The 15,114-nt window shown below is 40.5% G+C and overlaps 2 protein-coding genes across 7 annotated transcripts; one reads left to right on the top strand and one right to left on the bottom strand.

Moving 5' to 3' along the window:
• Positions 1-1,629: 1,629 nt before the first annotated feature.
• zgc:113184 (uncharacterized) lies at positions 1,630-5,510 on the top strand. Of its 5 annotated transcripts, none has more exons than XM_023955218.2 (5): positions 1,630-1,758; positions 2,355-2,433; positions 3,774-3,902; positions 3,979-4,307; positions 4,402-5,510. In XM_023955218.2, exons 3-5 carry the CDS (start codon positions 3,791-3,793, stop codon positions 4,576-4,578), a joined length of 618 nt encoding a protein of 205 aa, XP_023810986.1. In that variant the 5' UTR covers positions 1,630-1,758; positions 2,355-2,433; positions 3,774-3,790; the 3' UTR covers positions 4,579-5,510. The 5 variants fall into 5 exon arrangements, with proteins under 5 accessions (XP_023810986.1, XP_011473799.1, XP_078803818.1 ...); XM_011475497.4 differs by having other exon boundaries at positions 3,979-4,325; positions 4,402-4,737; XM_078947692.1 differs by lacking the exon at positions 1,630-1,758 and adding an exon at positions 2,169-2,234 and having other exon boundaries at positions 3,979-4,325; positions 4,402-4,737.
• A 1,848-nt stretch (positions 5,511-7,358) lies between these two features.
• Positions 7,359-14,109, bottom strand: nab2 (NGFI-A binding protein 2 (EGR1 binding protein 2)). 2 transcript variants are annotated; one of them, XM_004069257.5, is made up of 8 exons: positions 13,970-14,109; positions 13,733-13,798; positions 12,608-13,522; positions 12,348-12,481; positions 11,485-11,533; positions 11,279-11,393; positions 11,018-11,203; positions 7,359-9,369 (listed from the first exon to the last, which is right to left on the bottom strand). In XM_004069257.5, exons 3-8 carry the CDS (start codon positions 13,502-13,504, stop codon positions 9,263-9,265), a joined length of 1,488 nt encoding a protein of 495 aa, XP_004069305.1. In that variant the 5' UTR covers positions 13,505-13,522; positions 13,733-13,798; positions 13,970-14,109; the 3' UTR covers positions 7,359-9,262. The 2 variants fall into 2 exon arrangements, with proteins under 2 accessions (XP_004069305.1, XP_020559166.1); XM_020703507.3 differs by having other exon boundaries at positions 12,348-12,502.
• Positions 14,110-15,114: the final 1,005 nt, after the last annotated feature.

Consider the following 15,114-nt stretch of genomic DNA (forward strand, 5'->3'; position numbering starts at 1 on the left):
TACTTTTTATGTTGAATTTTCACTGTAAGTGAAGACAACTGATACATATCCCCCACATGCCAACACAATACAAACACTAAAGAAACTCAGCTGGAGGTTTTGTGTGCATCGGTTTCTGTCACTATGTTGGAAACTTCTGTCTGCCCAGCCTCCGAATATGAGAGCAGTACAATTATAAAACAAGATTGACAGGTTGGATCATGTTGCATTGGCAGATGACAGACCCTGGCTGCCTGCCTGGAAGTTATTCACAGCAGTCGAGCCCCTTCAGCTCCACACATACAAGCTCACCCTTCAGAAAACCCCGACTCAGGGATCGCAACACAAGAGCCACTTGGTGGATGAGACATGTTGTGTGTGTGTGTGCAGTTTTTTTTAAAGAGGTGTTTCAAGGTCAGCCCTAACAGGGTGCACCCAAGTCCATACACCAATGGAAGCAGGTGGTGAAAATAAAAGTGCAAATAACAACCTTTGTTTGAATGTCTAGCTGTGAAAAATCAAATACTTTTTATCCTGTTGACAGGATCTGTTGATCAGTTTTGCATTAATCCTGTATACAGTACCCCAAAGCTTCAAGGTTCCTTGAGAAGCTTTTTGCCTCTGTGCGTTAAGATCCAGTCTGATGTGCCTGAAAGGTTTATTCTGTCCAGTTGTGGATCGGAGGGAGAGCAGTTGTCTATCAGATAAACGGTCGATTCAATTCCTGATTGTCCCAGTTACATGTTTGGGCCTCTAGTGGGTTAGGTTAAGCAGTAGAGACGCTTCCCCATTTCAGTCTGAATGTGTAAAAGCGCTTTAGATAGATAAAACATTGTAATATAACTGCAGACCTTTAGCTACATTCAGAGCTTTAAATGTCATAAAGTATCACACGTGTAGATTTTTTCTCTAGGTCAACCTCCTGACACTTTCTGATGACCCCAACCGGCATTAACTGATGGCTTTTCACATAGAGCTTGTTTTTTTAAAACCCTTAATGGAGCACTTGCCTGGGCTAATACATACTCTCACTGGTTTTTACCACACGTCCAAAACCGTCAACCCCTGAGCGTAAAGACAGTACAGAGTAGGATCACTCAGCTCCTCTGTAATGGTGTTTGCTATTGCAAGCTTGTGTAGATAGATGTACAGTATTTCTTCCACTTTCTGTATGATTCTCATAAGCAGTTAAAAGCAAATATCAAAATCTACTTGGGCTACACAGAGTACTAATCTGCAATAACTCCTGTCTAAATAATGGTTTATTTGAAAGTCTGTATCAGCCAATATCATCACATGACTGAACACCAACATGCTTTACACAGCAGCAATAAACATGACACATTATATATTTTTTCCTCTGTAAAGGGCCCATTTATCTATAGACAAAGCAGTTGTTTTTTTTTTGCTGAAAAGTGCAATTTTATTTTTTGCACCCTCTAAATTAAGTTTCATTTACTAAATTGGCACTTTTCTTTTTTAATCAAAAATATTTAAAGACTACACATGTATATCCTAGTATATGTTCATGTTCCTCATAATTTCCATGACTCGTTCGAGTCTAAAAACCAAAACGTGAGAAAGTTTAGCATTTTATTTTGAAAGAACGCTTGGTAACAGGAAGTGACATATACACCGCAGACAGGTGAGTTTTTTTTTTTTTTTTTCGCAGACAGGTGAGTTACTACTGTTTTTTTAACATCGTGACGTCATGAAAGTCAATGAAGACATGAAGCAGGTCGTGAAAATCTTTAGTAGGATTTAAAAATCACAAAAAATGTAAGTAATTCGTTTCCAATATTGATTCGCTATGAAAATTTTAATATTGGTCAAAAAACTAAATAAATTAACGAACTGAAAAGTTTCGTAATCTTGGAGGAAGAAGCCGAGTTTACAGATTTTTTGCTTAACTGTACAGGGCAGGCTAAAACGTGTTTGTGTTCCTGCTGCTCCTGCCTTTGAAGCTACAGAAATAGATAGAGAAAATGTGTTTGAATGATACAAAAACGTCAATCTAAATCTCCTGACATCTTTACACACCCCCTGACTTTTTTTCCCCTCATAAATGAGTGACAAGTTTGAAAGAGCTTTCAACTGAATTTCAGGAATGTGCTCTTCCATTTCCATGGTTTTTTTAAATAAATATTTTGTGCAGATCTCTGCTCTAAACTGCTGTGCTGCATTAGGCGGTGATACTGTGAAGTCCCACTGTGACATGAAGTTGTTTCATGTTCCTCTTTTGTGGAGCCACTTCCGTAGGATTTCTTCATTTTTATTCTCCAGTCAACAAGTAAAGACATTTGGGCGAAATGTTTAGCTTTTAACTTTGGACTTAAATCCTAAAAAAAAAATCTGTTATTTCTACACAATTACAGGGATCCTAAAAGAGATTGAAGCTTGATTGGACTTCAACTTTAACCAGTGGGATCCTATTGTAAACGCATCAGGGTTAAAGTAAGTATTGTTTAGGTTTGATCAACGTTCAGTGATTTTATAAACTAACCCAGAAACAGATACTTGTTCTGCTATTTTTTTAATGTAAATGAGGTTATTAAAAGGGAAAGACATGCTGGTGGTCTGCAGCTCTTTACCCTGTTGTTTTGTGTGCATCTTGACTGTTAAACAAAGGTTGTTTTGCAGCAAACACTAAAAAATAACTCTTAAAACACTGATGTTTTGAAATAGTTAGGATGACACCAACCTGATCATTCTGAGGCCTGCCAGCTGTTGCACACAAGCAATTCTAGAGCTGAAAACGTTAAAAATGTCAATGAACCACGTTTTGTCCTCCCTAAATAAAAAAATAAGAGGTTTTTAGAAAGTGCGCGGTTCACAATATGCGTTAAAAATAGTCACAAAAAACCTTTGGACAACAGCCTTTTCATGTTTTACTTCCTTCGAAGAGCTAAACTGTTGTTGTAAATGAAAGGGGACGTGCTTGCGGGACAACCCTCTTGTTGGTTAGAAGGAGAACCATTCCAGTCCTGATTTTTATTCATTTACAAACTTGATTTTGTCACCAACTCATTAGGTTGTGTCTTGGTTGAAAGGGGGCTAATTTTTTACAAAACATTGTAGTTTTCTGTTCAAATTTAGATTTTATGTCTACAGTTTTCCAGACATGGATCTTGTAGGCCACTAAAACCAACAAAGTCTTTCTTTTTTTCCTTGGCAGCAATAACTAAATAATAATAAAAGTGTAAAAATAAAAGCTATAGTCTTTAAATATGATCATTTCACACAATAGAAGATTCTTTCTAAAAGTACAATTACATGAAAACAGGACAGAGTCAAAGGTGTTAAGCAGTGTGTGGAAACTGATGGTGGGACTAAACAAAGGCTTTGATTAAATGATTAGAAACGGAGGATGCAGTTTATAAAAGCATGAGCTTTGGAAGTTCTTCAACGGCGAATAAATCTTCTAAGGGATGTGTCGACTCAAAAGCCCTCCACACATTTTCAGGGACTTCTTGGAAACTGCTAAGCAGTCTGAGGTTTTAAAATGTTTACTTGTTAATTTCCCATAAAAACGCATATTTTGTCCTGTTGGTTCATAACAGCAGAAGTGCTGCTTACTGTGTAGAAAAATGACTTGCCTGTCTCCAACAGCAAGTACAGAGCGTTGCAATATAAAAGAAATATGTTTGCCCTTTAACGAGTTGAATGAATGCATACCGGTTTTAAGGAAAAATTACAGAAAAACTTTATTTACAGCTTTAATATCAATCTGTTCTGTTCCGGATTGGAACAACATTCATTATAATTAACCGTGAACATCCTCTGTGGCGTTCCAGGTCCCTGAGTTGGTGAAATGGAGGAAGCATATAAGGAATTGTACCAGCAGTTTCTCCGCCTGAGGTCACTGTGCCTCAAACAGGCAGCCATGCTGCATCAGCTTACCACAGCTCTGCAGAAACACCAGGGTTTGCACTTCTGCCTGAGCATGCATGCCACTAAACGTCCAATATTTGACCTAAAACTTCAATGATTTGTTCTTAGGTGCTCCTGCTCTCGTTGGAGAAGTGGGTGAGATGAATTTAGTCCCTTCTCACGACTCCCCTGTTTATCACTATGAACATCCTCGACCCCTCGTGACTGAAGAACAGAAGCGTGCACCACCGTGTGGCGTTAGCCGCCCCGTTGGAAGCCAGGGGGCTGTTCCCGGACTTCTCGCTGAAGATATGGCAAAGCTCAGCGTGGACACAGCTAATCAGCGAAAACAGAATTTGAAGGCGGATAAAATAAATCAGTCATGTTTAGACCCATCCATGTGGTTCGAAGCCTCCTCCGGCGGTTCAAAACTTTTGAGGATAAGTTTCCCCAATGAGGTCAGGGCTGTGCACCCGGTAATGGTTAGAAATAATATTTATCAGTCCTGTGTTCGGATGAGTCCTTTACAAGCTTCTTCTTCATGTCTCTTAGATGCCTGCAGCCTCCGACCCTTATCTGATCAATGAGTGCCTCAGCCCGTCTGGAGGGGCTATGCTTTCTGAAGTTGCTCTGCAATCCCACGTGTGTGAATTCTGCCAGGCGGTTTTTCCTGGGGAAACCAGCACCAGAGGAGATTTCTTACGGCATCTCCACACACACGTGGCGTAAAGCTCTTCTCCTCGTGCTGGGATTGTGTCTTAGCTACAATTCCTCTTAGAACTCTACTGTTGGACCCCGTCTTTCAAAGAACTCCTTTGAGTGAGGTTGGGCATGACATCTCTTTGTAAAACTACAAGCACTCTATAAAAAGCATTGCACATGCAGCCTTTTCATTCAATTGTCCTTAAGCTATATATTTTTATACTGTCTTTTCTGAAGGTTCATTGGCTTTTTAATTTAACCTAATTTTCACCAAATTCTTTCAAATTGCAAGAGACAGCTATCATCATAAAAAAGGGGTGGGATTAAGGGGCGGGGCTACCCACCAACAGCCACACCCATGTAGAGGAGATTATTCTTTTAACAGAGGGTTCAGATAAACATTAAATATGGCTTTTTAAACCATTTAGTTTTGGGGATTTTGGCTTAGAACTTTATTATCATAAATAAAACACCCATGAAAACTTTTTTTTTATTCTCATAGGGGGACTTTAACTACTTTGAATGTTGAGTTTTTTTTATTTCTATTTTGCTTCAGCTCAGCACTTCATCCAGTCGACTTTCATGCATTAATCATTGATTGTCTTTTTCTTTTTTTCTAAACACACAAATAAAAGATGTGTAATGAATTGTCAGGTTTGAAAACGAGTTACTGGGAAAAAAAAGGTAAAAAGCTCCTCTGATCAATGAGTGCGATGTTGGGGGGCCCAAACTCAACCTTTATCAACTAATTCAGTTTGTTAAGAATATAAAAAATAGAAATAGCCTTCTTTGCTGCACATCAAAACATCTGCACTGTAGTACTTCCTGTTTTTTTTTTATATCTACATTGGATTTTTCTTAAGCATGTTGGAAAAAAACAAGTCTTGGTGTTTATTCCAAATTTCTTCTGTAAAGAAAAAAATGTTTGTTCCAAATAAATAACACTTTGAAGTGTGAAATTTAGTATCTCCTCTGCTGATTTGTGTTTTTCCCTCATAATGTAATTTATGAGGGAACTAATACTTAGTTTTATTTTAGTTTTCTAAAATTGTTACTTTAATACCTCTGTTTTACAAGGAAGTGGAACCTTTTTTTAAAACAGCTATCAAACCTGTCATATGGTTTCCCTTTAAAAAACAATCGAACCCAGAAATGGTTTGCTTTTAAATACTTTAACCATAACGGTAAAACATTTTGGAAAAAAAAATTCAAAAACATAAGCGCATTGAACAAAATTTCCCAGCTTTCTTTAATTTTAGGAGTGTTTGTGCTGATAGTCGTCAGCTTCTGCTTAAAGTACTTTTAACTTCCTTATTAATTAGGCTGCAGATGATTCACTGGGGCAGCTTCCATGACCTGCTTCTATTTTCATTGAGGCTGTTTAATGGAACTCTTATATATTGATGTAAAAGCATATTTTACACAAATATCATTTATATATAACCAGCATGGCAGTAAACTGCTCATAACTTTGAAGACAAAAAGTGGTTCTTGAAAGTAAAAAAATGCTCAAGGTTAAAATGTGTTGTTTGCAAAACCTTCTTTCCAACACATCAGATAACGGCTGAGATGCTTGGATCTCGCCGTCTCAGGAGCTGTGACACGTGCAGCCGTGTGTGGAGGAAGCAGAGTTCCCCTGGATCGTCTGAGGTTTGTGTGTCGGTGAGGAGGAGCTCTGACGACATCAGCAGCGGTGGCGGTGAGTCACGGCAGCAGAGGTGTTGCTGTGTGACGCAGCTTCTTCAGCAAATCAGAGCTGCCCAAAAAGAAAAGAGAATCTCCACGGAAAAGAAGGAGGCCCAGTTTTAGATCAGTAAAATAACATTTATTTAAGGGTAACAAAATAAATTATTTGCTTTTCAACACAAACTCAGGAAGTTACAGATACAATGAAGACAGAAAGGCATAACTGATGCACAGCAAGCTGCCTCAATGACACACTTGATGATGGATTTACTAAAACAGGAACATTTCCATCATTATGAGCAGGCTAAATTCACCTTTGCATTTATAGTAAAAGTTAAGGTAAAGTTCCGTCCGTCATCAGTATCTTTCTGTTGTGTGTTTCCTTTACTTTTCTAGAACTACTAAATAAAAACTCACTATTCTATCTCTTGATGTTCTACCTTTATTTCATCTGAAGATGCTCATGTGTATCTAAGATTACAAAAATCTATAACTGTGAGATGCTATTGTGATTTTTCTGAAGAAAATCCAGTGAAATGTTTTAATATTAATCACATTTTAAAAAGAAAGGTGTGGGGGGCTTAAAAACAGGAAAAAGGCTTTTATTTAATGTTTTCATTTTCAATCTTGTTGTTTTTAAAGACAGCTTTCTCTAAAATTGAATTGTAGCACTTTTAATGCAAAACTGTGAGGAACTGAAAACTAAGATCTGATGTCACCAAAGCAGGAGAGTGTCTCCATTTATTTTTTACATAATTCAGTATCTGAGGTCTATAGTCTATTAACCCTAGTGCTATCTTAGATGACCCCACCCTTACATTGACGTGTTCTCCCTACCATGACAAAGGTGGATAAAGGTGGAAAGATTTCATTTAATCCTTGGACACCAGTGAAGATCACAAATCATTGAAGAAAAAAGGTTCAGCGCACTATCTAGTGGGTCTAGATCAGTGTTTTTCAACCAGTGTGCCGCGGCACACTAGTGTGCCGTGGGAGATTGCCCTCATTAACTGATTTAACAACATTTCCCATCTCCAGGATTTCAGCTCTCTGTTCATCCAAACAGGCCCTGATAAAACACTGAGGAGTTAGGAATATAAAAGATCGTAAAATACTTTTTCTTTGCGTTTCTTTTTTAATTTTATTAAAGACATTTTGATAAGAATGACGTTACCACGATTCAGCTGCAGCTCCGGCTGTTTTTTGGAATAGTCCCGTTGCTTTAACTGTCTCCACCAATCATTCTTGGGGAGCTTAATCACATGTCATCAGTCTGACCAATCAGAAGTGGTTAAAGTCTTCACTTCCTTGTCCCGATCTAGCTCGTAAAGTCGCTCAGTTCTAACAAAAATACCAGCTAAAGCTCGTCTTTAGCGGTGTAGCTTTCCACAGAGTCCGGTATCAGACCGTGGAACAAGTGAACAAAACAATGAAGCTCCGAAAAGCGATCTCCGCCGGCCGTTTTATGCACTACATCTCCCATGATGCATTGGGTTGTGAGCACAAGGATATCTGTTGTTAAACGTCTTGAAACCAACGAACACACTTCAAACTGTTTTTAAATCTTCTAACTTAACTTTTATTGCATCTTTTAGAAAAAAACAGCTGCAGTTTCCAGCTTTTTCTGCAACAATTATCTCAAAAATGCATGTGAGACTGTGGAGGGAGGGGTTGTAGATCAATATAGACTGAGTTTCTCCTTTTTTTTTTTTTTTGGATGCTGGTGTGCCGCGGGATTTTTTTAAGGTTAAAGTGTGCCGTGGCTCAGAAAAGGTTGAAAAACACTGATCTAGATGACCCAACGCCCAATGTTAAAGTGCCTAGGATAGCACAAGGGTTAAACAAGAAGCAGTAGATAGTTTTCTAAGAAAAAAACCCACTTTGATTAAGTCAGGCATGTCCAAAGTCCAACCCTTAAGCCAAACACATGCTCCTGTCATAAACTCAATAATATTTTCAAAAAACTTTCTTGATTGTGGTCGGCTAAATTAGTTGTAACCCGTTGTAAACTGGTTGGGGTACTGTGGTGGGACCCTTCTGTGACACCTTCTAATTATTTCTAAAATGTCAATTCTACATTCTTTTAAAAGTTGACGGTGAGGGACACGACTTCCAGTCAGACGGGAAATTAGCAAAAAAATTTTGTGAAATATGAAACAACCGTGTGTGGCTAATATACCAAGAGACTGTGACTGTTGTCAAGGGGTTCAATATGAAAAGGGACTAACTATGCTATCTACAACAAGCTAATTGGGAATAAACTGTGCCAAAAGTGGACAAATTGGCAGTAATTTAGGTAAAAACCTATCTAGATGTGTTTTCTTTTCAATATGAAGAAATGGAAAGTATGCCAATGCAATAAAATATTCATAAATAGTTAATTTGCATTTAAAGTTATTAAAATCGTTCAGGGTGAATTGTTGGCCCTCTTTGCAAAAGGTTTGGACATCCCTGGTTTAACTGAAGATGGGAGTAAAACGACCGTGAAAAGGAAGGATGGCCTGGCAATTTTATTAACCTAAGTGTGTTTGAAAAGGCAAGTGCAGAACCAAAAACCTCTGATCTTTGTGCTGTTTTTTATATGTCTGGTCCAAATACTTCTTTTTCTAAATGACTACATAGATTAACCTGAGCTCACTACACTGACCTCTAACAAGAACAGAACATCAATGTGTTTCCTGAGAGTAAAGACATTACAAGTTACATGCTGAAAGTGACTGAAAAACCTTTCGGTGTCGTGTCGAGCAGCTGGAACCGCCAAACGTCTACGATTCCCTCTTTGAATGGCTAAATTAGTGAACTCAAACCTGATAAGTGTTTACTATCCTTCTACATATTAAAACATCAAATTTGCATCATTTGTCAACAACATGTGATGCTGGTAAATTCTCACATTTACTGTTTTGACTTGAATTGAAAGCCCCTGTCCGCCGCACGTCGGCGAAGGACGAGTTGCACCTCTCCGTGGGACGGCGGGATTAGAGTGGACGCCCAAACACAAGTTCCCCGATGAGTGCAGAGCGCTTCATTTCCCCCGGGGGTGGCAGCTGGTGGGTGAGTCTTTGGTGACACAGGGGCTACTGCTCCTACACGCCGTTAACAAACTCTGCCGCTCCGGTTTACTGTCATGGTCTAAAGATTTCAAGAATAGAAAGGACAATTAATGTCAAAGACCTGATCAATGTGGAAATCTGCTGTGACGAAGGGGACCGAATGAACCCCCGGGAGGAAGAGGATAAGTGCCAGTTCAGAGGTAATCAGGACGTAACCCGTATTTTAGGAGCTCTGAAAGATGGTTTGGGTGAAAGAACAGGAAGAACTCCTACACGAAGTGAAATCACTGTTTACACAAACAGCATAACTAACTGCTTCCCTTATTGCAGAGTTAAATGAATCTTTGGATGATCAAGCAGGAAAACCATTAATTAAGCAAACGCGGATGTTTGAGTGTGCATTTACAAACAATGTCTGTCATTTCACTGCATGAGCATCAAGAAATAAAAACACATTTTTTACAAGTATTTCACTGTTTTGGATCAAACTGCACCAAAAGTTATTACTTCCCTTTATTTTATTCTGAAAGTTCCTGTTTAAAACACATGTTCTCTTGCTGACATCAACAAAAACATTTAAAACAAAAGTCAAAGCTTCTAAAGATAAAAATATAAAATATAGGAAGATAAAAGACATTTTTTTGGCTGGAAAAAGTGACGTTGGAAGGAAAAAGTTCAGATAAACGATAGAAACTTGAAGGGGTGATGAGGTGACCGAAACCTGACAGGGAGGCAGGCAGATGGATGCCAAAGATGAAGCATATGTCAGTTTTATTTTATTTCCACAGTTCTTTAGGTAGAAGAAGACGTATAAGGAAGAATGTGCCATTTTTCTGCCCACGGGTTTTATTTTTGTACGCTGTCGCTTGGTGAGTCAATGCAACGCCCCTCCAATTACCGCCCACTCCGTCGCCCCCACGCCCCATCCCTCCCGCCCTTCAGCCCACGCGCCTAACACACTCTGACGTCAATCACATGGTGAAGGATGGGGAGGGGGGGGTAATTCTGTCGCCCACAGAGTACTTCCTACCCCCCCTTCCTTTAACGTCTGTGCCTTCTTCACTGCATCTCTTCAGCCCAGAACAACTTCCTCCAAACGTTCACTTTTCTGTGATGCTGCACTGAAGTAACAGCCGCCCCAAGAGCTGCTATTACAGTGTAACACCCCCCCCCCCCCCCTTACTCTTTCTATCCTGCTTGTCACACTCTTTTTTTCTCCACCTCCTCTTGCCCCCCCTCCATAGAAAATATCCTCTAATTTACAGTCTGGTGGAGTTCAGCTGCCCGTGGTGGGAGGTGTCACCTCAGAGAGATTGTGACTCACTGAGCCTGAAACTGCACAACTACTAAATAAACATTGTTTAGAAAGGTCGGCCTGTCTGTCAGAGTAAACCTGCTTCACCTGAACCACCTTTAGTATTCAACCCGCCTTGACATTTTAGAAATACCGTTTATTTCATGTGTATTAGATCATATGATTCATGTTTTTGTTCACATTTGTCGGCCATAACTTCATTTCTTAAACAACATGGAAATATTTAACCCTGGGTCGTATTTAGCCCCAGTTTGTTTTTTTGCTTATTGCTGCTATTCAAAATAATTAAGCAAAAAAAAAACAAAGGTCATATTAACTTTAAAAATCCAGAAGAAAATTGCTCGTAGTTCTCTGGGTTTATACACATTTATTCTGAGTCCTTTATAGGTAAAACCAAATTTTGAAAAGTCACCTGTTGTGTGAGGACCTTCTAACCCAAGACCCAGCTTTCCTGCTCGATCATGTGACACCATCCTGGCCAATCGCAGCCCTTCGTCCATTAAGGTCTGCTGTATGAGATGGCGGCTCCAGCTGGCAGGGTTGGAGGTGTCAGTGAGGGGTCGTGGTGATGGAGAGTGGTTGCTCTGTGTTCTGGCGTCTAGCAGGACGAACAGATTTGAGTTCAAAGTGGAGTTTCGACGTTATTTTCTCCTGTTTGTGAACATGCCGTTACCATGAGGTGCACAGTCTAGATTTTCTGCAGACAAGCTGTCATCATCCGCTCTGTGGGTGGAGCTCTCGGATCCCTCTGCTCCGAGGAGCGGGGATGCGCTCTCGGACACGATCACCTTGGAAATCATCATCAGATGAAGCAGGTCATTGTGTCTTTAAATGTTTGGAGCAGAGCTTTTATCAGGTGAGATGAAGATCTTTTCTCACCTGGTGTCTTAGTCTCTTCTGACAGAGGCTGCTGTTCTCGTCATTTGATCTGCAAGAAGAAGAACAGGAAACTCTTTACCCGTCCAGACAAAGAGGCTGTTTTTGACAAAAAAACAGGAAATCTCTTTGTCAAAAATAACCTCTTTTTGACAAAAAGAAGAAATCTTCTTCAAGTTGTAAATTCCAGACAATCAACTGGAGCAAAAGTTGAAAAGATACTTGACTTTTAGTCTGTTCACTGATGGACGTATCAATCAGAAACACCTAAATTAATGATGGATTGGTGACTTGCCCAAAGTTTACAGGGATAATCGCCAGATAGATTCATTCTCTCCACATCCGAATTTGAACTAATATTTCTACAAAAAATAAACCTACTCATAATTAGAAGGAGTAACTCATTTAAGTATAAGAAATATCCTAAGGCTGAAACTGTCAAAAAGAAATCTTCTCATTTGGTGAGTTTAGAACAACTTTTTCTGTATCGTCCTGCTACAACACTGATTTGATAGGGCAAGTTATTTCTTCTTTAAGTGAAAACCAACAGAAAAGCTTCTAATATTGAAAAGTATGTGGGAATATGATCCTATAATGACAAGTGAAGATATGTAGTTTAGCAGCACATTTTTGCAGAGAACCTTTTTTTTTGTTTGTTGCTTTTAGAGTTTGCAAGTTTGAGTGAAACCACAGAGGCTGGAGTTTAATTCTAGATCTGAACCAGGCTTCTGAACCTCCTGGGGGGGCATGTGACTCACATCCTCTATAAAGTATGAAAGCTAATTTCTAAATTTTGTTTTTCTGTGTTTGTGTGCTGCATTGTTTTTTGGATGCTGTGTTTTCCACCGGAGCCTCTGCATCCTCACCTCGCATGTTTTAGGGTGGAGGTGTATGCGCACTTTCTGGCCACCTGCCGGGCCAGAGAAAAGAGCTCCACCCGCCTCAGCAGAAGTGCATTGTCCCGCATGCAGAACTGGGCTGCAGCTTCATTGATGATCAGCTGCAAAGGGGAAAACACTGACTGAAACAGGAACGGACACCATGAAGATAAAAACTATTTATCATGATTTGATGGTCAATTTAGGGTAGAAATTGCATTCTGGTCGTCTCGACTTCAAGCTTTTACCTCATGATGTGTGAGCTGCTTGCCTTCTCTCCTCTTGGAGTCAAAGCGTCCATAAATAAGACTGTATTTTCGGATCTCCTCTTCTTTGTTTGCGTTCAGGGGCCCCATGCTGAAAATGTGGCCCACGGTCTTTGACATTTTCTTGTTCATCCTCAGCAGAGTCTTCACCTCCGCAGAATCCGACCGGGGCAGGGTCCTGAAGAGCCGGTCAACACTCTCTGCCACCGCCCTCACCGTCTCCGCGTCCAGCTGTCCTCCGGGCCACGCCGACAGACCTGTTGGTGTAAAAGATGGCCCTGGAGATACGGAGGGGCCAGGAGGGCATGTTGACAGCATGGGCGGGCTGAGCGGCTCCTCTTCTACTTCGGAGGTTGACGCCAGAGCACCGTTAGCGTCCGGCTCGGTGCTGAGCCAGTGCGGGTCCAAGGGGGACAGCTTTTCTCTGTAGTGTGTCTCAGGAGGTTGTGGGGAAGCCTGGGAGCAGGGGCTCCTCGGACTGCCACTGTGCATCGGGGTAAGACACGCCCGGTCTTCTCTGTCACAGGGGGACTCTGGCTGCCCGTTACTCAAAGACTTCCTGGGCTCACCGCTTATCCCCATCCCGTCCACCTTAAACAGTGGGATGCCCGCCAGAGGAACATTGGCAACTGGCTGGCTGAAAAGGGCTGGGTTGGCCGCCCAGTCTCGAAGAGCCTTCTGCAGCCTACGCACATGCAGTGGCTTGGTGGCCATGCCAACTAATGCCATGATTTCCAGAAACTCTTCCTCCGCAGCCTCGCAGAGCTGCTGCACGTCGTCACCGCCCTGCTGGATGAAGGTCTCATAGTAGGCCAGCAGGTTGGCCCTCTGCAGCACCCGGTAGAGTTGCAACTCCCCAAGTGTGCGTGGCAAAGACATGGCACACCGCTGGAGAGCCTATAGGCGCGGGAAACATGAAGGTGAACTGAGAAATCCTCCACAAGAAAGTAGTTCTTATAACTGCTTATTACAAATAAAAATCCATAATGATGAAAGTTAAATAACAGTCATTTATTCAGTTTGTTCATGCATGTATTTAACAAAAATTAAACAATGTAAAGAAACAAAAATGATGTGGAAAACACCAATGCAGGAAGTTTTTCTTACCTTTTTTTGTTGTTTTTTTATTCAATGAAGTTGTGAATAAACACAGAGCAGTCCTTCCAGGTGAGTCTGACAAATAAAACATGACATCGATTAGAAAATAACTTTAACAGAAACCCCTGTGGCTTCCCCTGCTCTGACTAAAACCAAGACCGGAAACAGCTGCTCCACATCCAGATGTTTAGGACCTTCTTCTCCGCCTCCCATCCCGCTGATCCTGACCCGGTTCGGTTCTCTTACCTCTCTCCGTCCTTGTCCGCGGCTCGGATTGTCGTAGTAAATCCCTTTCGCCGGAATCGCTGGCAGAAATCCTCCTCCGGCGCAACGTATTGGTTGCTGGCTGCCTTTTGCTGTCTGTGTGGGCTGGAGAATGACGGGGGCGGACTGCAGCACGCCATCTGACCGAAAAAGAGCCTTCCTCTCCCGGTAGAGAGGCGGCTTTCAAATGGAAGGTGTGGGTGGTGGTGGTGGGGGCTTAAAATGAACCCTGTGCGTCTTTGGCTGGATGGAGCTTTGGGGGATTCCCGGGTTTGGTCGCGTCAAAGACCCCAAACAACGGTTGTGATGTGTTGGACTCCAGCAGAAATCCCTGCAGTCTATTAATTCACCAGAAAGGTTTTTGACAAACTAGTGTTGATGGATCAAAGACAGCTAAATGTGTACGTTTTTAAGAGTTTAATTTGTTAAAGTGATAAAAAACAAAAAACACTCCAAAAACAATATGTGTTTGTGAGGTTTTCCATCATTACTGACTGTCTGGTGAGGTTGTGATGCAACAATCCCTGCAACGCAGTAACCAAATATGTCACGTGACTTTTTAAATTAAAATGTTATTGTTTTTTGTTTTACCTGCAAGCCAATGTTTTTAAAAAAGCAGACTGAAAGACAAATTCTGTGTTTGCAGAATTCCTACCTACAACAACAAAATGGGGGGAAGTTATGGGTTAGATAAGCTCTAATGACTTGATATCTCATAAAACAACAAGAATGCTCTAACTGAAGTCCAACTGAAGAGGTGAATTTATTAAGGCCCAGTGGCCATTCGAGAGAATTTGATCCAGCAAAGTTTTGAAAAACCAGCATAAGAATAATTGATCAGAGTCAGATCTAAGGATTTGATAATCTGGATAACTTTAAACCTCTTTCAAAGTTTTGAAGTACCGGTCAAAAAAGTATTAAATGTAAAAAAAATCAATCCCTTTTTTTTTAATTACCAAATTACCATATGACCATTAAATTACCATGTTAAAATAGAATTTTGAGAAATTTTTAATTTCTAAGAAATTAGATTGGCTAAATTGTTATGAGCTCTTTAAGGTTAGTCAATCAAAATCCTTTATATTATTTTCTTCTTTTTTTTTACTGCAAGATAATAGTTTTTAAAA

This window comes from Oryzias latipes, chromosome 5 (genome assembly GCF_053564925.1).
Source record: "Oryzias latipes strain Hd-rR chromosome 5, Olatipes_Hd-rR_3.1".
NCBI classification, from domain to species: Eukaryota; Metazoa; Chordata; class Actinopteri; order Beloniformes; family Adrianichthyidae; genus Oryzias; species Oryzias latipes.

What these genes read in the sequence shown, in the direction of transcription:
- zgc:113184 (XM_011475497.4), top strand. Translation starts at nt 3,791, where the DNA reads ATGGAGGAAGCATATAAGGAATTGTACCAGCAGTTTCTCCGCCTGAGG. An exon ending in AGCTCTGCAGAAACACCAGG is followed by an intron (nt 3,903 to 3,978) that starts GTTTGCACTTCT and finishes ATTTGTTCTTAG; the next exon opens with GTGCTCCTGCTCTCGTTGGA. An exon ending in AGGTCAGGGCTGTGCACCCG is followed by an intron (nt 4,326 to 4,401) that starts GTAATGGTTAGA and finishes CATGTCTCTTAG; the next exon opens with ATGCCTGCAGCCTCCGACCC.
- nab2 (XM_020703507.3), bottom strand. Translation starts at nt 13,504, where the DNA reads ATGTCTTTGCCACGCACACTTGGGGAGTTGCAACTCTACCGGGTGCTG. An exon ending in TCCACCCTAAAACATGCGAG is followed by an intron (nt 11,534 to 12,347) that starts GTGAGGATGCAG and finishes TTCTTCTTGCAG; the next exon opens with ATCAAATGACGAGAACAGCA. An exon ending in AGAAGGTCCTCACACAACAG is followed by an intron (nt 9,370 to 11,017) that starts GTGACTTTTCAA and finishes TGAAATCTTTAG; the next exon opens with ACCATGACAGTAAACCGGAG.